This window comes from Pygocentrus nattereri, chromosome 29 (assembly GCF_015220715.1).
Source record: "Pygocentrus nattereri isolate fPygNat1 chromosome 29, fPygNat1.pri, whole genome shotgun sequence".
In the NCBI taxonomy this organism is placed as follows: Eukaryota; Metazoa; Chordata; class Actinopteri; order Characiformes; family Serrasalmidae; genus Pygocentrus; species Pygocentrus nattereri.
The window spans coordinates 1,764,788-1,787,287 of NC_051239.1; the positions used below are offsets into that span (position 1 = coordinate 1,764,788).

General features: G+C 41.0%; 2 protein-coding genes across 5 annotated transcripts; both read right to left on the bottom strand.

Annotated features, from left to right (window-relative positions):
* Positions 1 to 2,962: 2,962 nt before the first annotated feature.
* LOC119262775 lies at positions 2,963 to 11,293 on the bottom strand. 3 transcript variants are annotated; one of them, XR_005129896.1, is made up of 2 exons: positions 3,909 to 11,293; positions 2,963 to 3,309 (listed from the first exon to the last, which is right to left on the bottom strand). XR_005129896.1 is itself a non-coding variant. In XM_037535976.1 (2 exons), exon 2 carries the CDS (start codon positions 10,432 to 10,434, stop codon positions 4,357 to 4,359), a length of 6,078 nt encoding a protein of 2,025 aa, XP_037391873.1. In that variant the 5' UTR covers positions 10,435 to 10,575; positions 11,002 to 11,293; the 3' UTR covers positions 3,411 to 4,356. The 3 variants fall into 3 exon arrangements, 1 of the variants encoding a protein (XP_037391873.1); XR_005129895.1 differs by lacking the exon at positions 2,963 to 3,309 and adding an exon at positions 3,405 to 3,482; XM_037535976.1 differs by lacking the exon at positions 2,963 to 3,309 and having other exon boundaries at positions 3,411 to 10,575; positions 11,002 to 11,293.
* Positions 11,294 to 13,391: 2,098 nt separating this feature from the next.
* Positions 13,392 to 18,586, bottom strand: si:dkey-63d15.12. 2 transcript variants are annotated; one of them, XM_017683912.2, is made up of 6 exons: positions 16,900 to 18,586; positions 16,188 to 16,526; positions 15,837 to 15,929; positions 15,709 to 15,746; positions 13,979 to 14,053; positions 13,392 to 13,719 (listed from the first exon to the last, which is right to left on the bottom strand). In XM_017683912.2, exons 1-6 carry the CDS (start codon positions 16,997 to 16,999, stop codon positions 13,624 to 13,626), a joined length of 741 nt encoding a protein of 246 aa, XP_017539401.2. In that variant the 5' UTR covers positions 17,000 to 18,586; the 3' UTR covers positions 13,392 to 13,623. The 2 variants fall into 2 exon arrangements, with proteins under 2 accessions (XP_017539401.2, XP_017539400.2); XM_017683911.2 differs by having other exon boundaries at positions 15,837 to 15,941.
* Between the last annotated feature and the right edge of the window lie 3,914 nt (positions 18,587 to 22,500).

The window sequence follows — 22,500 nt, forward strand, 5'->3', positions numbered from 1 at the left end:
AGAAGTGGTAGTGGTAGTAGTGTTAGTAGTAGTAGTAGTTGTAGTAGTAGTGGTAGAAGTGGTTGTGGTAGTAGTGTTAGTAGTAGTAGTAGTAGTAGTAGTAGTGGTAGTAGTAGTAGTGGTAGTGGTAGTAGTGGTAGTTGTAGTAGTGGTAGTAGTGGTAGTTGTAGTAGTGGTAGTAGTTGTAGTAGTAGTAGTGGTAGAAGTGGTAGTAGTAGTAGTAGTAGTAGTAATAGAAGTAGTAGTAGTAGTTGTGGTAGTAGTTGTGGTAGTAGTAGTAGTAGTAGTAGTAATAGAAGTAGTAGTAGTAGTAGTAGTAGTTGTGGTAGTAGTTGTGGTAGTAGTAGTAGTAGTAGTAGTAATAGAAGTAGTAGTAGTAGTAGTAGTAGTGGTAGTGGTAGTAGTGGTAGTTGTAGTAGTGGTAGTAGTGGTAGTTGTAGTAGTGGTAGTAGTTGTAGTAGTAGTAGTGGTAGAAGTGGTAGTAGTAGTAGTAGTAGTAGTAATAGAAGTAGTAGTAGTAGTTGTGGTAGTAGTTGTGGTAGTAGTAGTAGTAGTAGTAGTAATAGAAGTAGTAGTAGTAGTAGTAGTAGTTGTGGTAGTAGTTGTGGTAGTAGTAGTAGTAGTAGTAGTAATAGAAGTAGTAGTAGTAGTAGTAGTAGTTGTGGTAGTAGTAGTATCAAAATTAACATTATTATTATCAGAATAGTTTTATTAATAAATAAAAGTGTTGTATATATTTTGTCACTAAATTAAAAGCTTTTGCAGAAATAAGATAATATTCTTATTTCCTATTTACAGTAAAAAGATAAATAATGCTAAATGCCTTTAGCTGAGTGACCAGTTTAACTGGTCAGCTTCACAACTACAGCCACTGTGCAAGCGTTCAGATCTACTTCAGATGTAAGACGCTGCCTTTCCCTGAAGATGCTCAGTTCTCTGCAAGCGCTGCTCCGTTTCCCAGCGTGTCTTACTGAGCTGTGTTAGACTGCAGGCCGACTCGCGCGAGATTTTAGAACCAGTAAAAATAAATAAATAAATAAAAACTCCTTCAGAGCTGAAGGAGTGATTCTACAGACACGTTCATACTCGAGAACAATGACTAACCAGCTTCACGTTCAGATTTACTGTCACGATCAGTGGGAGGAAACCACATGAACAAGCACTGTCTCCAGAAATCACTGATTCTCAGATGTTCAAAGAAACAAAAGAAAAATAGCAGCACCTTTTATTGTCTCTTAATCCAGTCATATTTTTATTGAGCAATTTTATCAAATACACTCACCGGCCACTTTATTAGGTACACCAGTTCAGTTGCTCGTTAACACAAATAGCTGATCAGCCAATCACACGGCTGCAGCTCACTGCATTTAGGCGTGTAGAGGTGGTTCTAAGGTCTGGTTGTGGAGCTTAAATCAGTTCCTCCAGGTGAAAAGTTGGTATTTGTTCCTTTTCATAACCGAATGTTTTAAAACAGAGCAGTAGAGTAAAAGCCTGGAGGCGAGGCGAGGCGGGGTGTGTGGAGTCAGTCCAGCTTAGAACAGATCATTTCAGTGGATTATGGTTCAGTTATGTTCCCTGACTGAAGGTGCTGAGATGGAGCCTTGAGGGTCCCACCCCAGTGACAGGAGGGGAACAGACCCAGAGACGGTCTAGAACCTTTATTTCTGAGAGTGTAATAAAGTCGTTGACTATCAAGTTTGACCCTTTAATTAAAGTTTATACAGTGATTAATTCATTTAAAATGTAAGTTAGAATGAGATAAATAGCCGTCAGGCCTGGGCTTACCTGGCCTTCCTTCTGTTGTGTCGGTCTCAGTCGATGGACTGCAGAGAAGGGCAGTTTAACTACGCAGTTCACCTTTAAGCACTGTTATATAATCACAGACCCTGCCGTTCACATGACAGCGAGAGAAGAAAAACATCTTCACTTACATTTGTATGTAATGATGAGAAGAGATGCGCTGCAGACAGCAATCAGCAGTGAGATGAACAGCGGTGCTCTTATATCTGGAACTGTGTAGCTTATTGAAGCAGGAACTTCTAGATATTAATAACAATAGATATTTTCTGTAATCAGACTAAAGCCACATATTGAAATAGAGTTGAAGTCTATAATCAGATTTCATCAGCTGAGTGTTATTTACCGTATTACATCACTTTTATCCTAATATTACTTTACGCATGTGCGTTACATTCGTGTTTCACACTCTTTACCCATTTTTCACTGAATTAATATGTTTTCTTTTCATTTTTTCATCGCTTTTAATATGTATTGAACAGCATTATGGCATATCATGGCTGCTGAGAGTTGAAAAAGGTTTTAATAAAATAATTTGAACTATTTTTATATTACGTCCACTTCATGTTTTAGGTTATACTGATTTTTATTTTTGTTATTTATAATTATAAGCAATGTTTAAATGTATATATGGATTTTAAGAGAGGCTCTGTGCGAATAAACTGCAGGACACTGACGGTGTCACTGACAGTTGGCAGTGAGGAAATTTCACGACTGGACTTGCTGCACAGGTGGCGTCCGATCACGGCACCACGCTGGAATTCACTGAGCTCCTGAGAGCGACCCATTCTTTCACTAATGTCTGTAGAAGCAGTCTGCAGGCCTAGGGGCTCGGCTTTATACACCTGTGGCCATGGAAGAGACTGGAACACCTGGATTCAATGATTTGGATGGGCGAGTGAAAACTTTTGGAAACTTTTGGTGAGTGTATTCATTGATAATATTTGTTATTTAATTGCATGACGTTCAGTTGCACTATGTTTACAGTTATTATGTAAAAGTCCAGCAGATTACTGTATTTTTAATTACAGCTTAAAGTACAGCGGCTTGTGTATGTAGCAGACGAGGTCTACTGGGCTTTAATGAGGAGCAGCTATAGAAGGTTGAAAAAGAACAGTCTTCAATACGTATGATTGATATTTGTATGTTGGTAAAATGAAACGCTGAACTCACCCACTCTGAGCTCTGTGCCTGGTCCGTAAACCTTTTCTCCAAGCATTGGTAGATCCTGCCACACTGTACAGGTGTAGATGCCGCTGTGACTCAGACGCACTGAAGGAATCTGGAGTACTGAGCTGTGGTTCACGCTCTCTGGGTTTATAGTGTTCAGAGCAGAAATATCATATGTTTCCCATTTAACTTCTATTTCATTATTTCTCCACCATTCAACCATCAGACGTTCCCAGGTTGATTTAACTGTGAAGTGGCAGCTGATGTTGACATGCTGACCCTCTGCTGCGTTTATTATTTCAGGAGTTTGCCACACAGTCAGGTCTGATCCAGACACACACCCTACAGGGAGACATTCAGATAGTAAGTGACACCAACGCAAGCCAAAAACATCTGAACTATACAGGAGAATTTACAAGAGAGACTGAGATCTGAGTGTGCCTCCCTCTGATATAATGATGACAGCACAACTGTTCTTAACATCACTGATTAGGATTTATTCCTAAACGTGAGAACTGTAATACAGAATTACACAAGCAAAAACCAATAAGATAAAAACAAATGTACAATTGTGCATAAATGGCTTATTTAAACTCCAATATAATACCCTTTAACTATGAAATAAATGTAAACTTATACAAAGAAATATTTCTTGTGTTGTAGAACTAACAATGGTTATTTATTCATTATGAATTAGCTCTTTGTCCTTGTCAATGTTTGTCCTTGTTCAATATGAACCTTTATCTTCGTTTTAAACCACATTAACATATCCTTAGTTCAACATATATGACGAAATTGCATACAAATATCCATTTGTATTAGAAACGGTTTAACTTAAGGTTTACATGAAGGTTTAGCTATGTGCCTATTAGCGACATTAGCAGCAATGCAATATTTCAACTTCACTTATACCAAATAACATATAGAAACAGAACACAAACCTCATTGGCTGCATTAAATAACACAGGGAGGGAATAGCTTCCTTTGGAGTGTTTCTTGAACAGATTAAACACCTTTTAACACTTGGCCATAACTTCAGAAAGCTGTGACAACCGAACTTTCTACTACTTGTATATATCCGTGCATATAATGGGTCCCCCCGGAAACCTTTGCAGACATATAGTTCCGCCTACATTCTTAATGTCCTTGGCGGTATGAACCAAAACGAAAGGTGTACTACATGAAAATATGCACTGCTATTGTAGGCAGTTACACTCCCACCAAATCTATGATTTTACTCTAAGTTACTTAGAATGAAAATTTACTATGCAGAAAACAAACAAACGTTAGCTTCGGGACTTGAGCTCCCTAGGCATGTTCACCAGACTGTACCTTGAGGGAGACAGAGAGAGAAGAAACAAGGAAAGAAAGAGAGAGAGATTGGGGCCTTCAGGCTGCTTCCAGCAGCGTCACCGTTTTATGAACGGGTCTCTCGAGGTGGACAGGTTTGGAGACGCGTTTTCCCTTCTCATCGAGGTTGGAATCACTGATAAGCAACTTCAGTCTTCTGACCTTTCCATCCTTTCCTGGGTATACTTCGATGACCTTAGCTAACTTCCACTGGTTACGTGGTGTGGTATCTTCTTGCAGGAGAACAACGTCACTGACCCTTGCATCTCTGCGATCCTTTGTCCACTTCTGTCTGTGTTGAAGGTTCAGGAGGTACTCCTTTTTCCACCGACTCCAGAAGAGGTTGGCCAACAGCTGAACACGACGCCATCTCTTGCGGAGGTAAAGATCTTCCTTGATGAACCTTCCAGGAGGTGGAGCGAGAATAGTTGACTTCATTGTCAAGATGTGATTTGGGGTAAGGGGTTCTGGACTGGATGAGTCATTAAGACAATCAGTGGTCAGAGGTCTGCTGTTGACAACTGCCATAACTTCATACAGGAATGTTCTTAGCGAGGAGCAGTCAAGTTGTCTGGCTGACTGTTCCAGGATGGATGTCAAGACACTTTTGATGGTGCGAATTTGTCTTTCCCAGACTCCACCCATGTGACTTGAGGCTGGGGTGTTCATGATAAACTCACATCCAAGCTCCTTGAGCTTTTCCTGATCTTCCTCCTTCAGTGCTTCAGCAAACTCACGTCTAGCTCCAACAAAGTTTGTCCCTTGATCACATCTTATCTGGCGTACCATTCCACGAATGGCGATAAATGAACGTAGAGCATTAATGAAAGCATCCGTGGTCAGGTCGTCAAGCATCTCAATGTGAACTGCTCTAGAACACATACAAGTAAGTAACAGCCCATAACGTTTTAGCTCCTTTCTTCCCTCTTTAATGTAGAATGGTCCAAAACAATCCATGCCACAGTAGGTGAATGGAGGGGTGGTTTCCATCCTGTCTTCTGGGAGATCTGCCATCCTTTGCTGTTCTGGGCTTCTTCTGAACTTCCTGCATGTCGTGCACTTATAGACATGGGATGATACTGCCTTGCTGCAGCCTAGTATCCATATGCCATTGGATCGGAGTGCATTCATCGTCATTCCTCGTCCCTGATGGAGCACCCTTTCATGATGGTGCTTGATGAGTAATGCTGACACATGACAGTCCTTTGGAAGGACCACTGGATGCTTAACATATGGATGTAGAGCAGCATGGGTTAAGCGGCCTCCCACCCTGAGGATACCTTGACCATCAAGAAATGGACTTAATCTGTAAAGCTTCTTGAACTTGTCCTTACCTTGTGTCTCCTTTGAGAAGAATGCTTCTTGAACCATCTTGATTATGGTCAGCTCTGCTTCTCTCCTTTCCTCTAGGCTAGTGACTTCACAGGACCTTGGCTGAAGACCCTTGATTTCTTTCACATGTCGCTTGAGTCTGGCAATAGCTTTTACTATTCTGGACCAGTCAGAGAACTTGTGCAGGCGATCTAACAACGACCTTGTCTCCTTTGCATAAACATTGTGGACCTGGACCTTCTTGAGTTCAGGATCACTACTTGAAATTTCTTCCATCTTAATTTTACCTCTTGGTAGCTCCTTCTGCCACAGAAACCTTGGGCCAATGAGCCAGTCAGAGGATACAAGCTGCTGTACTGTTAGACCCCTTGAGGTGTAGTCTGCTGGATTATCTTCAGAAGCCACATACTTCCATTGTGTGGATTCTGTGCTTTGCTTGATGCGTTCAACACGATTTGCTACAAATACATTAAATCTTCTGGCTTCATTATTGATGTACCCAAGGACAACCATGGAATCAGTCCAGAAGAATTCTTGTAGACAATCTAATTCCAGTTCTTTTTTGAGCATGTCACTGATGCGGACGGCTACTACTGCTGCCGATAGTTCAAGCCTTGGCACGGTTGTGACCTTGGTGGGGGCAACTCGTGCTTTCCCCGTAACTAAGGAACAGTGGACTTCACCTGTTTCACTGACTGCTCTGAGATATGAGCATGCACCATAGCCCGACACACTGGCATCGGAGAAATGGTGAAGCTCATAATACTGTACATTGAAGCTTGCTGGAACGTAGCATCTTGGGATCTTAACATTAACCAGGGTTTGTAGATCTCTGAGCCAACATTCCCACTGAAGTCGCAGGTCATCAGGTAAGGTATCATCCCAGCTGATCTTATCCCTACACATCTGCTGTAGGATCTGCTTTCCAACTAGAATGAAGGGTGCCACAAATCCGAGCGGATCAAAGACTGAAGCAACTGTGGACAAAACTCCTCTTCGGGTAAATGGTTTGTCTTTGATGACCACTCTGAACTGAAACTCATCAGAAGTCACGCACCACTGCACACCAAGGGCTCTTTCTATCTGCAGTTCACCAAGTGCCAAATCTTTGTCTGTTGCAGCTTCAGCACATTTTTCTTTAGGAATGGTGGCAAGGACTTCCTTGCTATTAGAAATGAACTTGTGCAGTCTGAGGTTGCCTGTGCTGCAAAGCTCTCTTGCTTCTTTCACCAGCTGGATTGCTTCTTTCGTGGATGTTACACTCGTCAAGCCATCGTCAACGTAAAAGTTCCGCTGTATGAATTTGATGGTGTCATCACTGAAGTATCCTTCTCCTTCAGCTGCGATGTGTTTGAGTGCATAGTTGGCACAGCCAGGTGATGAAGCTGCACCGAACAGATGGACCTTCATTCGATAGGTGGAGGGTTGGACGTCAAGACTTCCATTTTCCCACCAAAGGAACCGAAGATAATCTTGGTCTTCTGGTTTCACGTGGAACTGGTGAAACATTCGCTCAATGTCACACATGACTGCAACCTGGCCTCTTCGAAAGCGAAGCAGAACTCCCACCAATGTGTTTGTCAGCTCTGGACCTGTCAAGAGATGGTCGTTCAAGGACGTCCCTTGAAACTTGGCTGAGCAATCAAAGACCACTCGTATCCTCCCAGGCTTTTGGGGATGATACACCCCATGATGCGGGATATACCACACTGGACCTTTGTGGATGTCTTCTTCTGCGACCCTTTCTGCATCTCCACGGATTATGGTCTCATTCATGAAGGCCTTGTAGTCTTTATTATACTGCTCATTCCTTCTCAGTTTTCTTTCCAGACACTTGAGACGATGGATGGCACACACCTTGTTATCAGGTAAGTTGGGTCTGTCACCTTTAAATGGTAAAGGCATTTCATAATGACCATCACTTTTATGTACAATTCCCTGCTTCAATTTTGATAAGAATCTGAGATCTTCTTGAGAGACATGGTCAGTTTCGGAAGCTCTTTCAGCGAAGTCAGATTCCAGTACCTTGATGACATCTGCGGGTAAAATTACTTCTTTGATCTGTGTTCTACAGATGTAATGCACTTCACCTGTGAGGTCTGATGAGGACTGAAGACCTGGCATCACTTGCTTCACTATGACTTGATGGCTTACTCCAATTGCATCTCCAAAGTTCAGGCATGGATCACCGTAGCCGACCACACTCCATCCCAAGTCTGTTCTCTGTCCAAAGGGTTGATTGTCTTCACCGGGCAGCACTTGTCTTGGTACAAGAGCTTGAGGACAATTGTAGCCAATTAGCAAGCCGATGTCACAGCTTTGCTGAGGAGCAATCTCGTCTGCAATATGTTCAAGATGAGACCATACCTTTGCCGTCTCTGGTGTAGGGATATGGTTTCTGTTTGCAGGTATAAACTCTCTAGAGTAGGTCACTGGAAGTGGGATTATCTTATCTGAATAGAACCCTCTCACTTGTAAACCAGTGAGTTTCTGACAGGACACAACTGTGTTTCTTGAAGCTAGTGTAGAGATTCTTAGCTGAACTGGTTCGCTCCTTGTATTGAGTGCCTTTGCAGTCTCTTCAAGGATAAAAGTTGTGTCACTTTGCGTATCAAGAAGTGCATACACAAGAACTTCACTATGTGGCTCTGCCATGGTGGACACCCACACTGGAATTATTGTGGATGTATGAGTGTCTCTGCCATTCTGGGTGACTCTATGAGATGTTGCTTCACGTGATGTGCTTGGTGCTAGATCTTGTGGCTGATCTGCCTTCCCTTCCCTTGACTTGTCATGGTCTCTAGCTCCACCAGTCCTTGCTTGCATCCTTTCTTCCTTTGTACGATTATCATGGAGGCATGTCGGATGTCCTTTCTCACACAACCTACAGATGTTCCTGTCTCCACAGTCTTTGGAACGATGGCCAAACTTCAGACAGCCAAAACACAACTTCTTCTCTTGGACGAACTTTAGTCGTTCTGTGATTGCCTTCCTTATGAACTTACGACACTCAGACAGACCGTGCCCTACCTTCTCACAGAAGACACAGCATGTGGCATTGGCTTTCTCATTTGCGCTCGTTGCCAAGGCCTTCGCTCCAGGACTTCTGTTCTTTAAAACTTTACCCTTCTCTCCTTCACTTGGTTTCAGTGCATGGAGAGATGTGATTGGATTGCATGCAATCTTGGCCTCCCGTGTGAGGAACTGGACAAACTGGCTGAAGCTTGGGAATGTTTGACTTTCTTCCTCCACTTCCATGACCTTTCGGTTCCACCTTGAAGTCAACCAGTCTGGAAGTTTAGCAAGTATTTTCTGGTTCTCATTGTAGTCATTTAGCACTTCAAGACTTTTGATTTGAGGCATTGCGGACTCACAGCTGCGAAGGAAGTCAACAAATTCTTGAAGTTCCAGACTGCCTTTAGCACTTATCTTGGGCCATGCATCAATCTTATCTCTGAAAGCCTTGGCGATGAGGAACGGACTACCGTATCGCTCCTCCAGGATGCACCATGCTGCAAGGTAGGCTGATTTAGTGCCTAGTAGGAAGTAGCTCTCTATGGCTTTCTTCGCAGATCCACCCACATACTTGCGTAGATAGTATATCTTTTCTTCAGCTGGTATGCTCTTCCTGTCAATGAGGGTCTGAAAGGAAACCTTCCAGTCATGGAATCTGAGTGGGTCACCGCTGAACATTGTTGGTTCAGGTACAGGCATGCGGCTAGCATTAATGGATTCTGTGAGTGCTCTAACAAGAGCTGCTGTGTTGTCTTCAGCTGGATGCATTACAGCTTGTGGTGGAGAATGGTGCTGTGTTGGGCTTAGTTCCTGCTTGACTTTCTCTTTAATCCTCACAGGAACAGATTTATGGAGCAGCTCATTTATGTCGTCATCGGAGCATTGACTCTGTTTAGATGTTTGACGTGAGCTCTCGCTCTGTTCATATACTTGCTGTCGTGCCTTGGCAGCCTTTAGTTTCTTAATTGTCTCGAAACGTTCTATTTCTCTGCGTTTGGCTTCTAGCAGTCTTTGTCTCTCTGCAATCTCAGCCTCCTGTTTAGCCTTTAGCTGGGCAGCTTCAGCTTCCAGCCTCTGCAATTCTTCAATATGATGTTCTTGCTCCAGCAGTACTTGTAGGGTGGCTTCATTGGCGGCAACTTCGGCAGCTGCACTCTTTCTGCTGGCAGAAGTTAGACGGGAATGAGTAGAAGCCTTAGTACTGTGAGAGCTGATGCTCTTCTTGGTGGACCTTGTCTCATCACCACCTTGTTCTTCATCCCCGTGACCATTTATTGTGTCTAAAATTGCCATTGCTTGCTTAACAATCCTCTGTGTCACTGTTTCACAGGTGTCAACTCTACGGCGTGTGTCATTGTCAGGAACACTCTTCCGTCGCAACTCTTCATAAACAGCATTCACACTCCTTGAAGCATCATTTACTTTAGTGACATGTTCATTCAGTAGGTCGGCTGAGCATTGATCACTTAGCATTTGGTTGGCTTTCTTTGTGACCTCCTTCCACCTTTCATAGCACACACTGAAACGACGTGCAATTCTTTTTACTTGCTCATCGTGCAGTTCTTGACCCTTTTCCGACATCTTGCGGACTCTTTGGTCTCTATTCGGCACTTGTGGAGGAACAAAGTCATAGCCACTTGCTCCACCAGTTACTGGTGAAGGCATGTCTGCGTGAAGCTGCAGCTCATCTCTGTCACTTGGCTGTGGGTTCATGTCCGTACAGCTCTGCTGCGTATGCATATCTACAGACTCTCTTTCAATCTCAGACATCCTTTCTTGTTACTGTAAATCACTGCTCTCTGGTGCTGTCCTCTGGAGCATTGAGTTCTCACTGTGCCTCCCTCTGATATAATGATGACAGCACAACTGTTCTTAACATCACTGATTAGGATTTATTCCTAAACGTGAGAACTGTAATACAGAATTACACAAGCAAAAACCAATAAGATAAAAACAAATGTACAATTGTGCATAAATGGCTTATTTAAACTCCAATATAATACCCTTTAACTATGAAATAAATGTAAACTTATACAAAGAAATATTTCTTGTGTTGTAGAACTAACAATGGTTATTTATTCATTATGAATTAGCTCTTTGTCCTTGTCAATGTTTGTCCTTGTTCAATATGAACCTTTATCTTCGTTTTAAACCACATTAACATATCCTTAGTTCAACATATATGACGAAATTGCATACAAATATCCATTTGTATTAGAAACGGTTTAACTTAAGGTTTACATGAAGGTTTAGCTATGTGCCTATTAGCGACATTAGCAGCAATGCAATATTTCAACTTCACTTATACCAAATAACATATAGAAACAGAACACAAACCTCATTGGCTGCATTAAATAACACAGGGAGGGAATAGCTTCCTTTGGAGTGTTTCTTGAACAGATTAAACACCTTTTAACACTTGGCCATAACTTCAGAAAGCTGTGACAACCGAACTTTCTACTACTTGTATATATCCGTGCATATAATGGGTCCCCCCGGAAACCTTTGCAGACATATAGTTCCGCCTACATTCTTAATGTCCTTGGCGGTATGAACCAAAACGAAAGGTGTACTACATGAAAATATGCACTGCTATTGTAGGCAGTTACACTGAGGATGGATCCTTACAGTGGTGGTGATGGGAACCAGGCGTCGCCATGACTACAACACAGATATAGACACTTTATTTACCATCCAGAACCACCAGAGAACCTACACGAGTCTTCTGAGCTTATATGGAATGCTGATGATGGAAAACAGTGGAAAATCTGGAATACTGAGTTTTCTTTGGGGACTATTTTGCCGCACAGCGCCCTGCATGTCTCCCTCCACCATGAATGGAGTTGAAGTTCTCTAAACTCTCATAAAACAGCGTCTCAGTCATCAGGCAGTGAATTCAGAACCAGCTCATGTAGGAACTTTCTGTAGGAGCTTTTAGAGGGACGTCTGGTTCCCATCACCACCACTGGGAACGGCTCTGATTCCGTTTATCTAGAACGGAACGTTTCACACCAAACCGCTCTGAACGACATCTTAACCAGTTAATTATGCAGATATTTGATTTAAACATCTATTAGGAATTCAACTTTTTTAAGCCGATCTAAGAGGAAAAGTAATAAGAACTAAATGTTGAAATGATTTATTATAATTACATTAAAAATGTAATGAGAAGTGAGGATCGGTTCTTACCAGTGATGAGGAGGCAGAGCAGTTTGTACAGGGTGTTTGTGTTTGTCATGGTGTGTCTGTAAGTGCAGCTGCTGTTCTGGTGTTTTCTAGAATGTTCTGTGCTGCATTTCCTACATCTGAGTTCAAATGCTCAGTCTGTTCGCACCCACAGTGAGGAGCCAGGCACAGCGGCATAAACAACACTGCTGTCACGCTACACACTAGTACACGGCAGCACTGGGAGCTTGGTGTTTGGTGTTTATTTAGGGCTGTGGTTTTGACTGGGCTTAGGTCATAGAACGAGGGCTTGGGGCCTCAGAGCTTGGGCTGTGAGGCTTGCATCTCAGAGTTTAGGTCGTGGAGCTTAGGTCTAGGATCTTTAGCTTGGGGCTTAGAGCTTGAATCTTGTGTCTTGGAGCTTTGGTCATGGAGCTTAGGTCTAGGATCTTTAGCTTGGGGCTTAGAGCTTGAATCTAGTGTCTTGGAGCTGTGGTCATGGAGCTTAGGTCTTGGATATTAGAGCTTGGGGCTTAGAGCTTGAATCTAGTGTCTTGGAGCTGTAGTCATGGAGCTTAGGTCTTGGATCTTAAAGCTTGGGTCATGGAACCTGAGTCTTGGGGCTTAGAGAGCTTGGACTGTAGAGTTTAGAGCTTGGGTTTGGGGGTTTAGGGCTGGAGGCTTGGGTCTGGAAGATCTTGGGGCTTGTGAAATGAATGTTTATGTAATTTAAATGAATATTTATCATCCTAAAGTCATCTAAGACTTTGGGTTTCTGCTGTTTATTAGAGTTTAAGAATGTACAACAGATCCTTCTGGATGCAGGTGCCCATCTCCAATGTCTGCTGAACAATGGAAGGCATGTGATCTGGAGCCCCTTATTTAGGCAAAAGACTTTACAGTCTGCAGATACACAATATACATAATCAATTTAGTCCAGGGTGAGTCAAAAGTCTCAGGACACCGTTTTATCTTTTATTTTTATGCTGTCACAAGCCTCCACGATGCGGTGCTGAAGGCGGTGTTTTTGTGCATTTTCTCAGCATAGACAATCTGTTTGAGAGGACCAGAGATAATAAAATAAAAAAGTAAAATAAAACAGTGTCCTGTGGCTTTTGACTCACCCTGTACGTTCATTTATACTGAATTAAATATAGTTCAGATGACTGTATTTAATAAAACTCAAAAATAGGAAAGGATTTCTGGCAACATACTGCATTAAGAATATCACATTCATTTCCTTAATTTACATATTATTTTGCTTAAAGAGAAACCAGATTTAAGTGACATCAACATTAGGAGTTATTTACTTTAAACCAGTAACAGTTTAAACACGTAGTCCTATAAATGACCTTATAGCTACATGATCACTGATTTATGTCAATGTATTAAAAATGACCCTCACAAGAAAAAATTAATGGTTAATATGAAAAAGTAACAAAAATGAAACTTTCATTTCATGAATGCCTAATATTTAGGGGGAAAAGTCTATTTCTGTCTGTCTATCATTGGTTTCACATTCCAGATGTTGCCGTCAGAAGAAAATAAACCCAAAACACAAATTCATACAAAAGACTCAAACTTTTTATTCAGTAAAGATGTTTCTAAGTGAAATGAGTGACTGTCCAGAGGAGTCAGGCCAGTTTCTGTGCTGATCCACATTAATAATCGCTTCTAGGCCGTTTTGGTTTATGTACATATTTCACAATTTGCTTTAAAATAGTTCCGTCGTCAGAAACGCCGGACACAGTGAGAGCGTCATGTTGTGTCTGAGAGCGGCGTCTGTCCCTGTTTCTATTTTTTTTTAATGCGGACGTCTGAGTATAAAACCTCGCTGTCTGTCGGACCCTCCGCGTCTGCCGGACCCCCCACGTCTGGCTGAGGACTGACCTGGGAAAAAAAAATGACAAAAAAGTAAACAAATGAATGATATCTACTTTTTCAATATAAAAAATGATTTTTTTAATATAAAAATATTTCTCTATTGTATATTGATTTATTCATATTTACTTGTTTACTTTTATAGACTCAGTCTTGCGCAACCTGGTTAAATGCTCATATTCACTGTAACAGCCATGAGTTTCAGAGTCTACATTAGACCTCCAACAAGCTTCAAAACGTTCACCTCATGAAGACGAAGATCTCTCACCTCCTGTGAGTTTCTCTTGTCCTGAGGCTTGCGGATGTTCAGGGCGGCGTACAGGACAGACGATGGTTCCTCAGCCTGTGCAGATTTTAAGGCATGTATTCGGTTTCTGATTTACACGTTCGTTTAACTTCAGAACCAACAAAGTTGCCTTCAGAGACAAACTAGTGGTGCTGCAGAAATATAGTGCCTCATATGGAAAAACTAACTGTTTTAGTCCAACTTCTATTTCTTAGAAACAGTGGAAATAAAGCAGATTAGTTAGAACAGTCACCTTAAAGCAACAGTTTCTGTGTCTAAACTGCTTCTCTTCAACATTGCATTTACAGTTTTTCTACACCAGCTCACCCATGACCCCAAAAAATGTCTATTTAATTTATGTAACAATCCCATATCTGGTTTTAAATTTTCTCTTGTTAAGCTTAACTGCTCTCTATATGAAATATCTGACAGATTTCTACATTTTAAATAAATATCTATCGGATTTTTTACTGGATATAAATTTCAGATTCCATCTTAGTAAATTCTCTCATTAGGTTAATTTATGAAAGGGCGAGTTTTTCATCTGCAAGCTTGAACTCGTTCATCCTGTATGTAATATTTCTGTCAGTTTGCTGTTTTTTAAAAATAATTTGGTTTTATGCACCTGAATGTCACCATGAATTCAAAATGTTTCCGAACTAAGTCCGTTTTCGGAGGAACTTTCTGAGCCTACAGCTTCTCAAAAGGCATTAATCGAATTCAAATCCAATTAATCCTACTCAAACTGTCTAACAGCTGTTTTTCCTAACTTTACCAGGACACGTATTCCATGACAGTAGGATGGGAAATGACAGGTAGGATCCATTGCAGAAAAATCTAATTACAGCAGTTCAGCCCAGCGCAATCATTTCAATGACCAGCATGCCGACTGTGATAAAGTACGTTTGATTTAATATTCAGGAAAGTAATATTTTACCTCTGTATCACTTTATAAACTTTATAAAATCAATTTTTTCATGTTTATTGTTTCTTTATGTTGAGCTTGTTGGAAAAAATACCACATCTAGACATTTTTGTAGAGATAAATTAGTTATTATCAGTCACTATTTAGTTTCAAATCCTGAGATACAGAATATACAGAAATGAATAATATATCGGTTTGATAATAATGCAAGAATTCTGCATACAGCTTTAAGAATTATTATAAAAACAGACTGAATCATTTAGATAATTTAAATAATTTCAACTCTTTTATACTAGATGTTTCATATTTATTATCACAGTCAGCGCCACTTTAGTGTATTCATAAGAGCTTAAATCTCGTGTACATGTTGCAAATTTCTCTTTTATCTTTGTTTTAAATTATTAAGGTGTTTATTCTTTTACATAAATGGTTGCAACTGTAACAACTGCAGTTCCCCTCTGGCATCAATAAAGGATTCTGATTCTGAATGATTAAAAAATGTTATGCTTGGACACAAAAAATCACAAGTTAAAACTGAAACGATGAATTAAATGAAAAATGAAAATAATTTTCTTGATATAAAATTCACGCTAAATCCAATCACACACCCCCTTTCAGACCCCCTGAGTTCAGTTAAACTCCGTATTTAAGATGCAATTTAGAACCTGTTTGAGCAAACTTTTAAAAAACATTTGAGCGCAGTTTTGAAATTTTGCGTGGATTTTATACATGGAAATTAAATAGTGAGTTTTATTTGAACTATTTAAATATTGATATATGTGCTTACCCCGCCTGCGCTCTGCTGTTTTGGTCTCGTACAACAACCTGCAGAAAAGTCACTTCTGTCAGAAACTGATTCGCAGGAGTCGGCGGATTTTTCTATGTGTTATAGATAATAATCCATAATTTACTCACCTCTGTATATAAGGAATACCACACATGTGATGAAGACAGTAATCAGCACTGAGGTCAACACTGATGCACCTAGAACTGTAACTGCAGAGTGATCTGTTGGCACATCTAGATATTAAAAATAACTGAATTGTTGTTACAGTATGTATTAATATAAAACCAACCTAATCCATATGATGAGAAACAGGGGATGATTCTATACTGCATTATTCTACAGTCAGCATTTTTAATGATTGGATTGCCTGTTTGCCGTGTGATTTCCCATATGATTCCGCAATTTCCCTCTGGGATCAATAAAGTATTCTGATTCTGATCACTGTAATTAATTAAAGTAATTATAAACACTGAACTCACCCACTCTGAGCTCTGTGCCTGGTCCGTAAACCTTTTCTCCAAGCATTGGTAGTTCCTGAAACACTGCACAGTAGTAGATGCCGCTGTGATTCAGACGCACTGAAGGAATCTGGAGTACTGAGCTGTGGTTCATGCTCTCTGGGTTTATAGAGTTCAGAGCAGAAATATTAAATAATTCCTGTTTAACTTCTGTTTTATTATTTCTCCACCATTCAACCTTCAGACCTTCCCAGGTTGATTTAACTGTGAAGTGGCAGCTGATGTTGACATGCTGACCCTCTGTTGTGTTTATTATTTCAGGAGTTTGCCACACAGTCAGGTCTGATCCACACACACACCCTACAGGGAGATCGAGAGAAAGTGACAGACTCATGCATGAAAGCAGTTAATAAGACAGACGGTGTGTTAATATACAGTATTAATGTCCTAATGTGCACATTTATACTGCATTTGCCTTCACACCAGTGAATTCAGAGCCCCACGTTTTTCCCATACGTCTGCAGAAATGCGTTCATGCAGCAGTACAGACAACATGCAGTAACGATAATAATAATATTTAATAGCTTTTAGAGCCTTTTTCATGTTCATGCTTGCCTGATTTCTCTCGTGTGCTGTAAGCGCCAGATTCTGATCATCTGAACCACGTTAATGCGCCGGAGTGAGATGTTTTCCAGTAAGTGAGGGTTCGTGGGATGAAAAGCGGAGCTCTTACCTGGGACGAAGAGGCTGAGGAGGAGAGTGCGCAGCGCTCTTATGCCTGTCATTGTGTTTCTGTAGGTGCAGCTGCTGTTGTGTTTCTGCTGTTTCTGCATCTGAGCTCAAACCCGGTCTGTTCACACCCACAATGAGGAGCCAGACACAGACGTGAGGAACACATCTGTCAACACTTCTTTACTTCGTTCTTTATTCACTTACTGATCTGTGGCACTGCGATCAACTGAGACAGTTCTTCATTTATTTATTTGTTTATTTACTAATCTGTGGCACTGCGATCAACTGAGACAGTTCTTTATTTATTTATTTGTTTATTTACTAATCTGTGGCACTGCGATCAACTGAGACAGTTCTTTATTTATTTATTTGTTTGTTTATTTATTTATTTACTCATCTATCACACTGCGATCAACCGAGACAGTTCTTCATTTATTTATTTGTTTATTTACTAATCTGTCACACTGCGATCAACTGAGACATTTATTTATTTATTTGTTTATTTATTTATTTATTGACTAATCTGTCACACTGCGATCAACTGAGACATTTATTTATTTATTTATTTATTGACTAATCTGTCGCACTGCGATCAACTGAGACATTTATTTATTTATTTATTTATTTATTTATTGACTAATCTGTCGCACTGCGATCAATTGAGACATTTATTTATTTATTTATTTGTTTATTTATTTATTGACTAATCTGTCGCACTGCGATCAACTGAGACCGTTTTCTTTATTTATTTACTTTTTTACTTACAGTTGTGTACAGATGTTTGAACACCCGGGTGAAATTCCCGTTTTTTTTACATTTACATTTACATTTTAAATTCCCGTTGTTTTGTTAACAGACTCTCTACAGAGAACACCCTTAAATATGGAAGTTTTCTGCACATTTTGCTGCACACTTTCTGTTTATTTTCTGAATTTAATACATTGGGAAAACATGATATATAAAATGTGCCATAATGTTTGATACTTCTTATGTTTTATTTGGCCTAATACCTTCAATTCAGCAAGTAACGGTGCTGTAAAATGTGCGGACGTGTCTCTGAGGTTATGTTTAATTCGCTGCAAACATGCAGTAAAGTATAAAATACTCTCTTTATTTGAAGGCTGTCCTCACAATGACCTCATATCCCAACAATAAGCTCTTAAATTCTGCTAAATTAAAGCAATAACTGAGTATTTATGACAAGCCACCAATATTGCCAAGATGACATAAGATGCTATGTGAAGCTGTTCTAAAACAGCCGGGCAGGACGTTTTCTGCTCGAGGCAAAGTAGAAAATTTCCATTAAGGAGACCAGCTAACTACGTTTTTCATGTCCACACACGTCTCCTTAGTCGGGACTGTTTATCACAGTAATTAACATAACCGCAGTAAGAAGCCGTCATTGTATACTTTTCTACACAGGCGGAGATATAAATAGAGGACTTTTATCCAAGTAACTATTTCTCCATTGAAAGACTTTCAGAGCATGTCGCTTTAGTTTAGTACGTCATTTTGTGGAAAGTTGTTTTTCATTTTTAAAAATTATTTCATGCTTATTATAAGGTCCCTATGTAGGTGGCCTTCAAATACACACCCATCTTTCAAGTGGCTTCTCCCTGGAGCCTATCCCAGTGGTCATCAGGCGGAAGGCAGGATACACCTTGGACAGGTTGCCATCGCAGGGCAGACAGACATACAAGTTCACACCTAGGGGCAATTTAGCATGTCCAATTGGCCTGACCGCATGTCTTTGGACTGTGAAAGGAAAACGGAGAACCTGGAGAACATGCAGACTCCACACAGAAAAACACCCTGGTTACCCGGCCGGGGAATCGAACCCAGGCCCTTCTCGCTGTGAGGCGACAACGCCACCCACCACACCAAATACAGTGCGACCAAATATGAACTGTTTCTGAACATTAAAAGCCAAAACATAAACTTGTGTGTACTTTGTAACGTCCAAACAGTCTGTAGTTCATGTCTAATCAGACTAAATTAGACTAGAAAGGCGAAGCTTTGGCAACGTCTCAGTGAAAAACAGCCAAATATGGGCATCTTTAAATTGTCTCATGCGGTAAAAGGCCAGAAGAACTCAAAGACGACGCTGTGCTGCGGGCGGCTAGTGAAAAAAATGAAGTCAAAAACAGGAAATAGCCACTAAGACTTTTTATGAGTGCTGAGTGGCTCTTCCTGTGGCCTTCATGACCTTCTTAAACCATCTCGTTATGTTCTCGCGCTGCCTCGTTCAGAGTGGCAGAACTTTCAGTTCACTTATAACATTACTCGGTATCGTCACCTCCAGTGTTACTGTATTTTACTTTCTTCCATAAACTAAAACCCCAGTCACACTTTACATTGGGTTCAAATTTCATGGTGACCGGATCAACAGAACCGGTCCAAAATGACGAACCAAAAATGTGGTTCCATTAACTTTCACTACAGGTTCAGAATGCTTTCCTCCTTCTCCTGTAAAGTTATGAAGATGCAGCGTTCTGTTTTAGTTTTCCTGAAAATACTTAGAAATACAAACCTAAAAGATAAAATAAGCTTATCAAATAAATGCCAATGACTGTTCTTTTGTCTTTATGTGAGGAGGAAGGGGAGGTTAAGGCAGCTTATTGGTTTGATTAGAGGTGCTCACTTCACACCGGCCTGATCTCCAGATACTGTTTCCCATTCGTTCTTCACTGCTGTGCACAGACCCTGCAGTGCAGCTTTGCCAACATCTTCTAAAATAACCGATGTTATCATTGCTTTTAAAGACTCAAACTATGATCAGAGAGTCAGTGAGGTTTTCCCACTCAACATGGTCAAGAACCAAAAGGGGCGTACAAAATATCTAATCACAGATGGGGCCGTTAGGGGCAGTTAGGGGCAGTTAGATTTCAGGATCACTGAACTCACTTAAATACATTCAGCAGTTAAAACATGTATTTCAGTCCACTTTTAAACAACATGGTTACATAAATCCTTACACACACTATAAAACAGGTATTATAACTAATGTGTATTAAAACTATATTTACGTAATGTTGAAACACGTCTTCTGTGCCTGCAAGTGCTTTTCTGTTCTGAATTAACCATTTACTGTTAAACTGTGTTGAAGGATCAGCAGAGCTTTATTTTACTGTAGAGGAGGATTATTTTATTATTACCTACTGATCTGATTCAGCTGTGGCTCCGGAGCTGCGTGATGCCGGCCTCTGGTTATGGGCAACAAATATTTAACTTTTTTATATTAATAAATTATTATAGCTGTTTTCCTTTCTGCCGGTGGAGCGGCCACTCTGGGGCCTGCAGGAAGTGCCTAATTGTGCGATGCTGAAAGGCTTGTGGTTTATCACTGTGTGCAGAGCAGGCAGCTGCACGCCACGAGCATATAGCTTAATAAACCTACGACTGCAGATGCTGTAAACGGCAGTGTTGGTAGCCCATCAGCTTGTAACTGCAAAAACCTGAGTTTTTAGTCTTGTGTACCTATTACTGTGCTATAACGTCTAATATGCAACAAAAGCAAAGACACTTTTGGGCAAAACTTAAGAAAAGGGTCATAACAAGACGAGTTCACTGGTAGTCGAATCACCATCCCCTAAAAACACAAGACATATGCACCACTTTGTGGCCTCTACTTCAGCACACAATCTGAATGAGATACAGAATTTATGAGCTGCTCATGTATTTCACACCTCTGCACTTTATACATGGCAGGCATCTGCCATGTGGTTATCCTGTGGAAACAGCACTGTGATAATATTATAGCTGTGATATAAACAGAGTACAACAGTTTTATTTCCACTTCCGGACAGGCCTCTTTGAGCTCCTCAGCCTGCACTGCACTTCACTAATCTGCACACAACAGGCCGCGGATATCGGGGCAAGTAAAGAGGATGCAGATTTTAATTCATCACCAGTGATCAGCGGACGATATTTCTGCAAAACCACATTTTTACTTCTGCTTCTTCTCCTAGTTCTACTTTTGCCAGGTGTTTGGTTCCTTCTCGTGTCGAATGCTGATGAACGCTGCGGCAGCCTGTAGTCTCAGAGTGGGATGTCTTAGCACAGGAGCTATGAGGCCAACAATAGTAGATGCTGGTAGTAGATCTGCAGACCTAGATGCCGTGTTGGGCTCAGTCAGGCACGTCAGCGGCGCCGTCAGTTTAGGGAGGTCAACATCTCTGCTGGACTGCATTCGGTGCCATTACAGAGCGGCAGTTTTAAGAAATATACTGTCCACAATTCCACTATTCCAGGAATATCGCTCTCAGAAAGTGGGATAGGATTATGTAACGGAGGGAACGCAGTGATCCACGCTCGTGTCTGTGTGATGTTTATGTGTAGATGTGGTCGTGTGGTTGGTGAACCTGTTGTTGTGACAGTTTTTCGTCTGGTTTTATGTTAAGCTTATTTAACAGTCTACTTAGAGGACCTTAAATTTGTGTAGAAGATGTTTAAAGCTTTGTCGCTGTACGTCATAGCATTCCTTAATCCATGGAGTTATTCATAACAAATTAGTGTTAGCATCTTCTCATGCAAAACTGAAGGCAGCTTTGCCAGGTCGAATTTTCCCGTTCCACTATAAGTGGTTCGTCAGTCAGCTTCTTGTTCATTTTTCTTCCGTTCCACCTTAAATGGTGCATCAGCCAGCATCTTGTTCGAATTTTCCCATTCTGCCTTAAATAGTGCGTCAGCCAGCATCTTGTTCGAATTTTCCTGTTCTGCCTTAAATAGTGCGTCAGCCAGCATCTTGTTCGAATCATCCCGTTCCACCTTAAATGGTGCATCAGCCAGCATCTTGTTTGAATTTTCCCATTCTGCCTTAAATAGTGTGTCAGCCAGCATCTTGTTCGTATTTTCCCATTCCGCCTTAAATGGTGCATCAGCCAGCATCTTGTTCGAATCATCCAGTTCCACCTTAAATAGTGCCTCAGCCAGCATCGTGTTCGAATTTTCCCGTTCCACCTTAAATAGTGCATCAGCCAGCATCGTGTTCGAATTTTCCCGTTCCACCTTAAATAGTGCCTCAGCCAGCATCTTGTTCGAATCTTCTCGTTCCACCTTAAATGGTGCATTTGGCGTGTTTTGAGGGGTTTCTTGTATTTTATGTGTATTGAGATGGGAAGCGATTCACATGTTGATGGATTTGCTGATGTGTGTAAACTCACATCAGGTGCAGACTGAATACGTTCCAGCTGGCCCAGACAGCTGATGAGCATGATCAGTTATTAAAGCCTAGATTAGTCCGAGTCTGAGGATTATAACAAAACGAATTTGCTGGAAATCAGTTGAGGGATAAGGAAGCTGTGGCCGATTTAATTCGGAGACCCTTCGTCTCTCAATGCAAGTGAGTTTGTTCAAAAGAGGAAAAGTCATGACGTCATCATGCCTGATGTAAAATGACTTCACAGAAAATGTTGCTGAGCTGGATTCAAATGATTTACCAAAGAATAACTAAAGAAACGAAGGAAGGAAAATGAGTAAATTGGACTGTGAGGGAAAATGAGTGATGACAAGTGGAATTTTGTCTAATACGCTGCTTAACCACCGGTGGACCGCCCGGAAAACGCTGAGCAAAACGCCAGTGGACTGCCAGCTTTGCCATCAG

What these genes read in the sequence shown, in the direction of transcription:
- LOC119262775 (XM_037535976.1), bottom strand. Translation starts at nt 10,434, where the DNA reads ATGTCTGAGATTGAAAGAGAGTCTGTAGATATGCATACGCAGCAGAGC.
- si:dkey-63d15.12 (XM_017683911.2), bottom strand. Translation starts at nt 16,999, where the DNA reads ATGCAGAAACAGCAGAAACACAACAGCAGCTGCACCTACAGAAACACA. An exon ending in AGGCACAGAGCTCAGAGTGG is followed by an intron (nt 15,942 to 16,187) that starts GTGAGTTCAGTG and finishes TTTAATATCTAG; the next exon opens with ATGTGCCAACAGATCACTCT. An exon ending in AACAGCAGAGCGCAGGCGGG is followed by an intron (nt 14,054 to 15,708) that starts GTAAGCACATAT and finishes AAATCTGCACAG; the next exon opens with GCTGAGGAACCATCGTCTGT.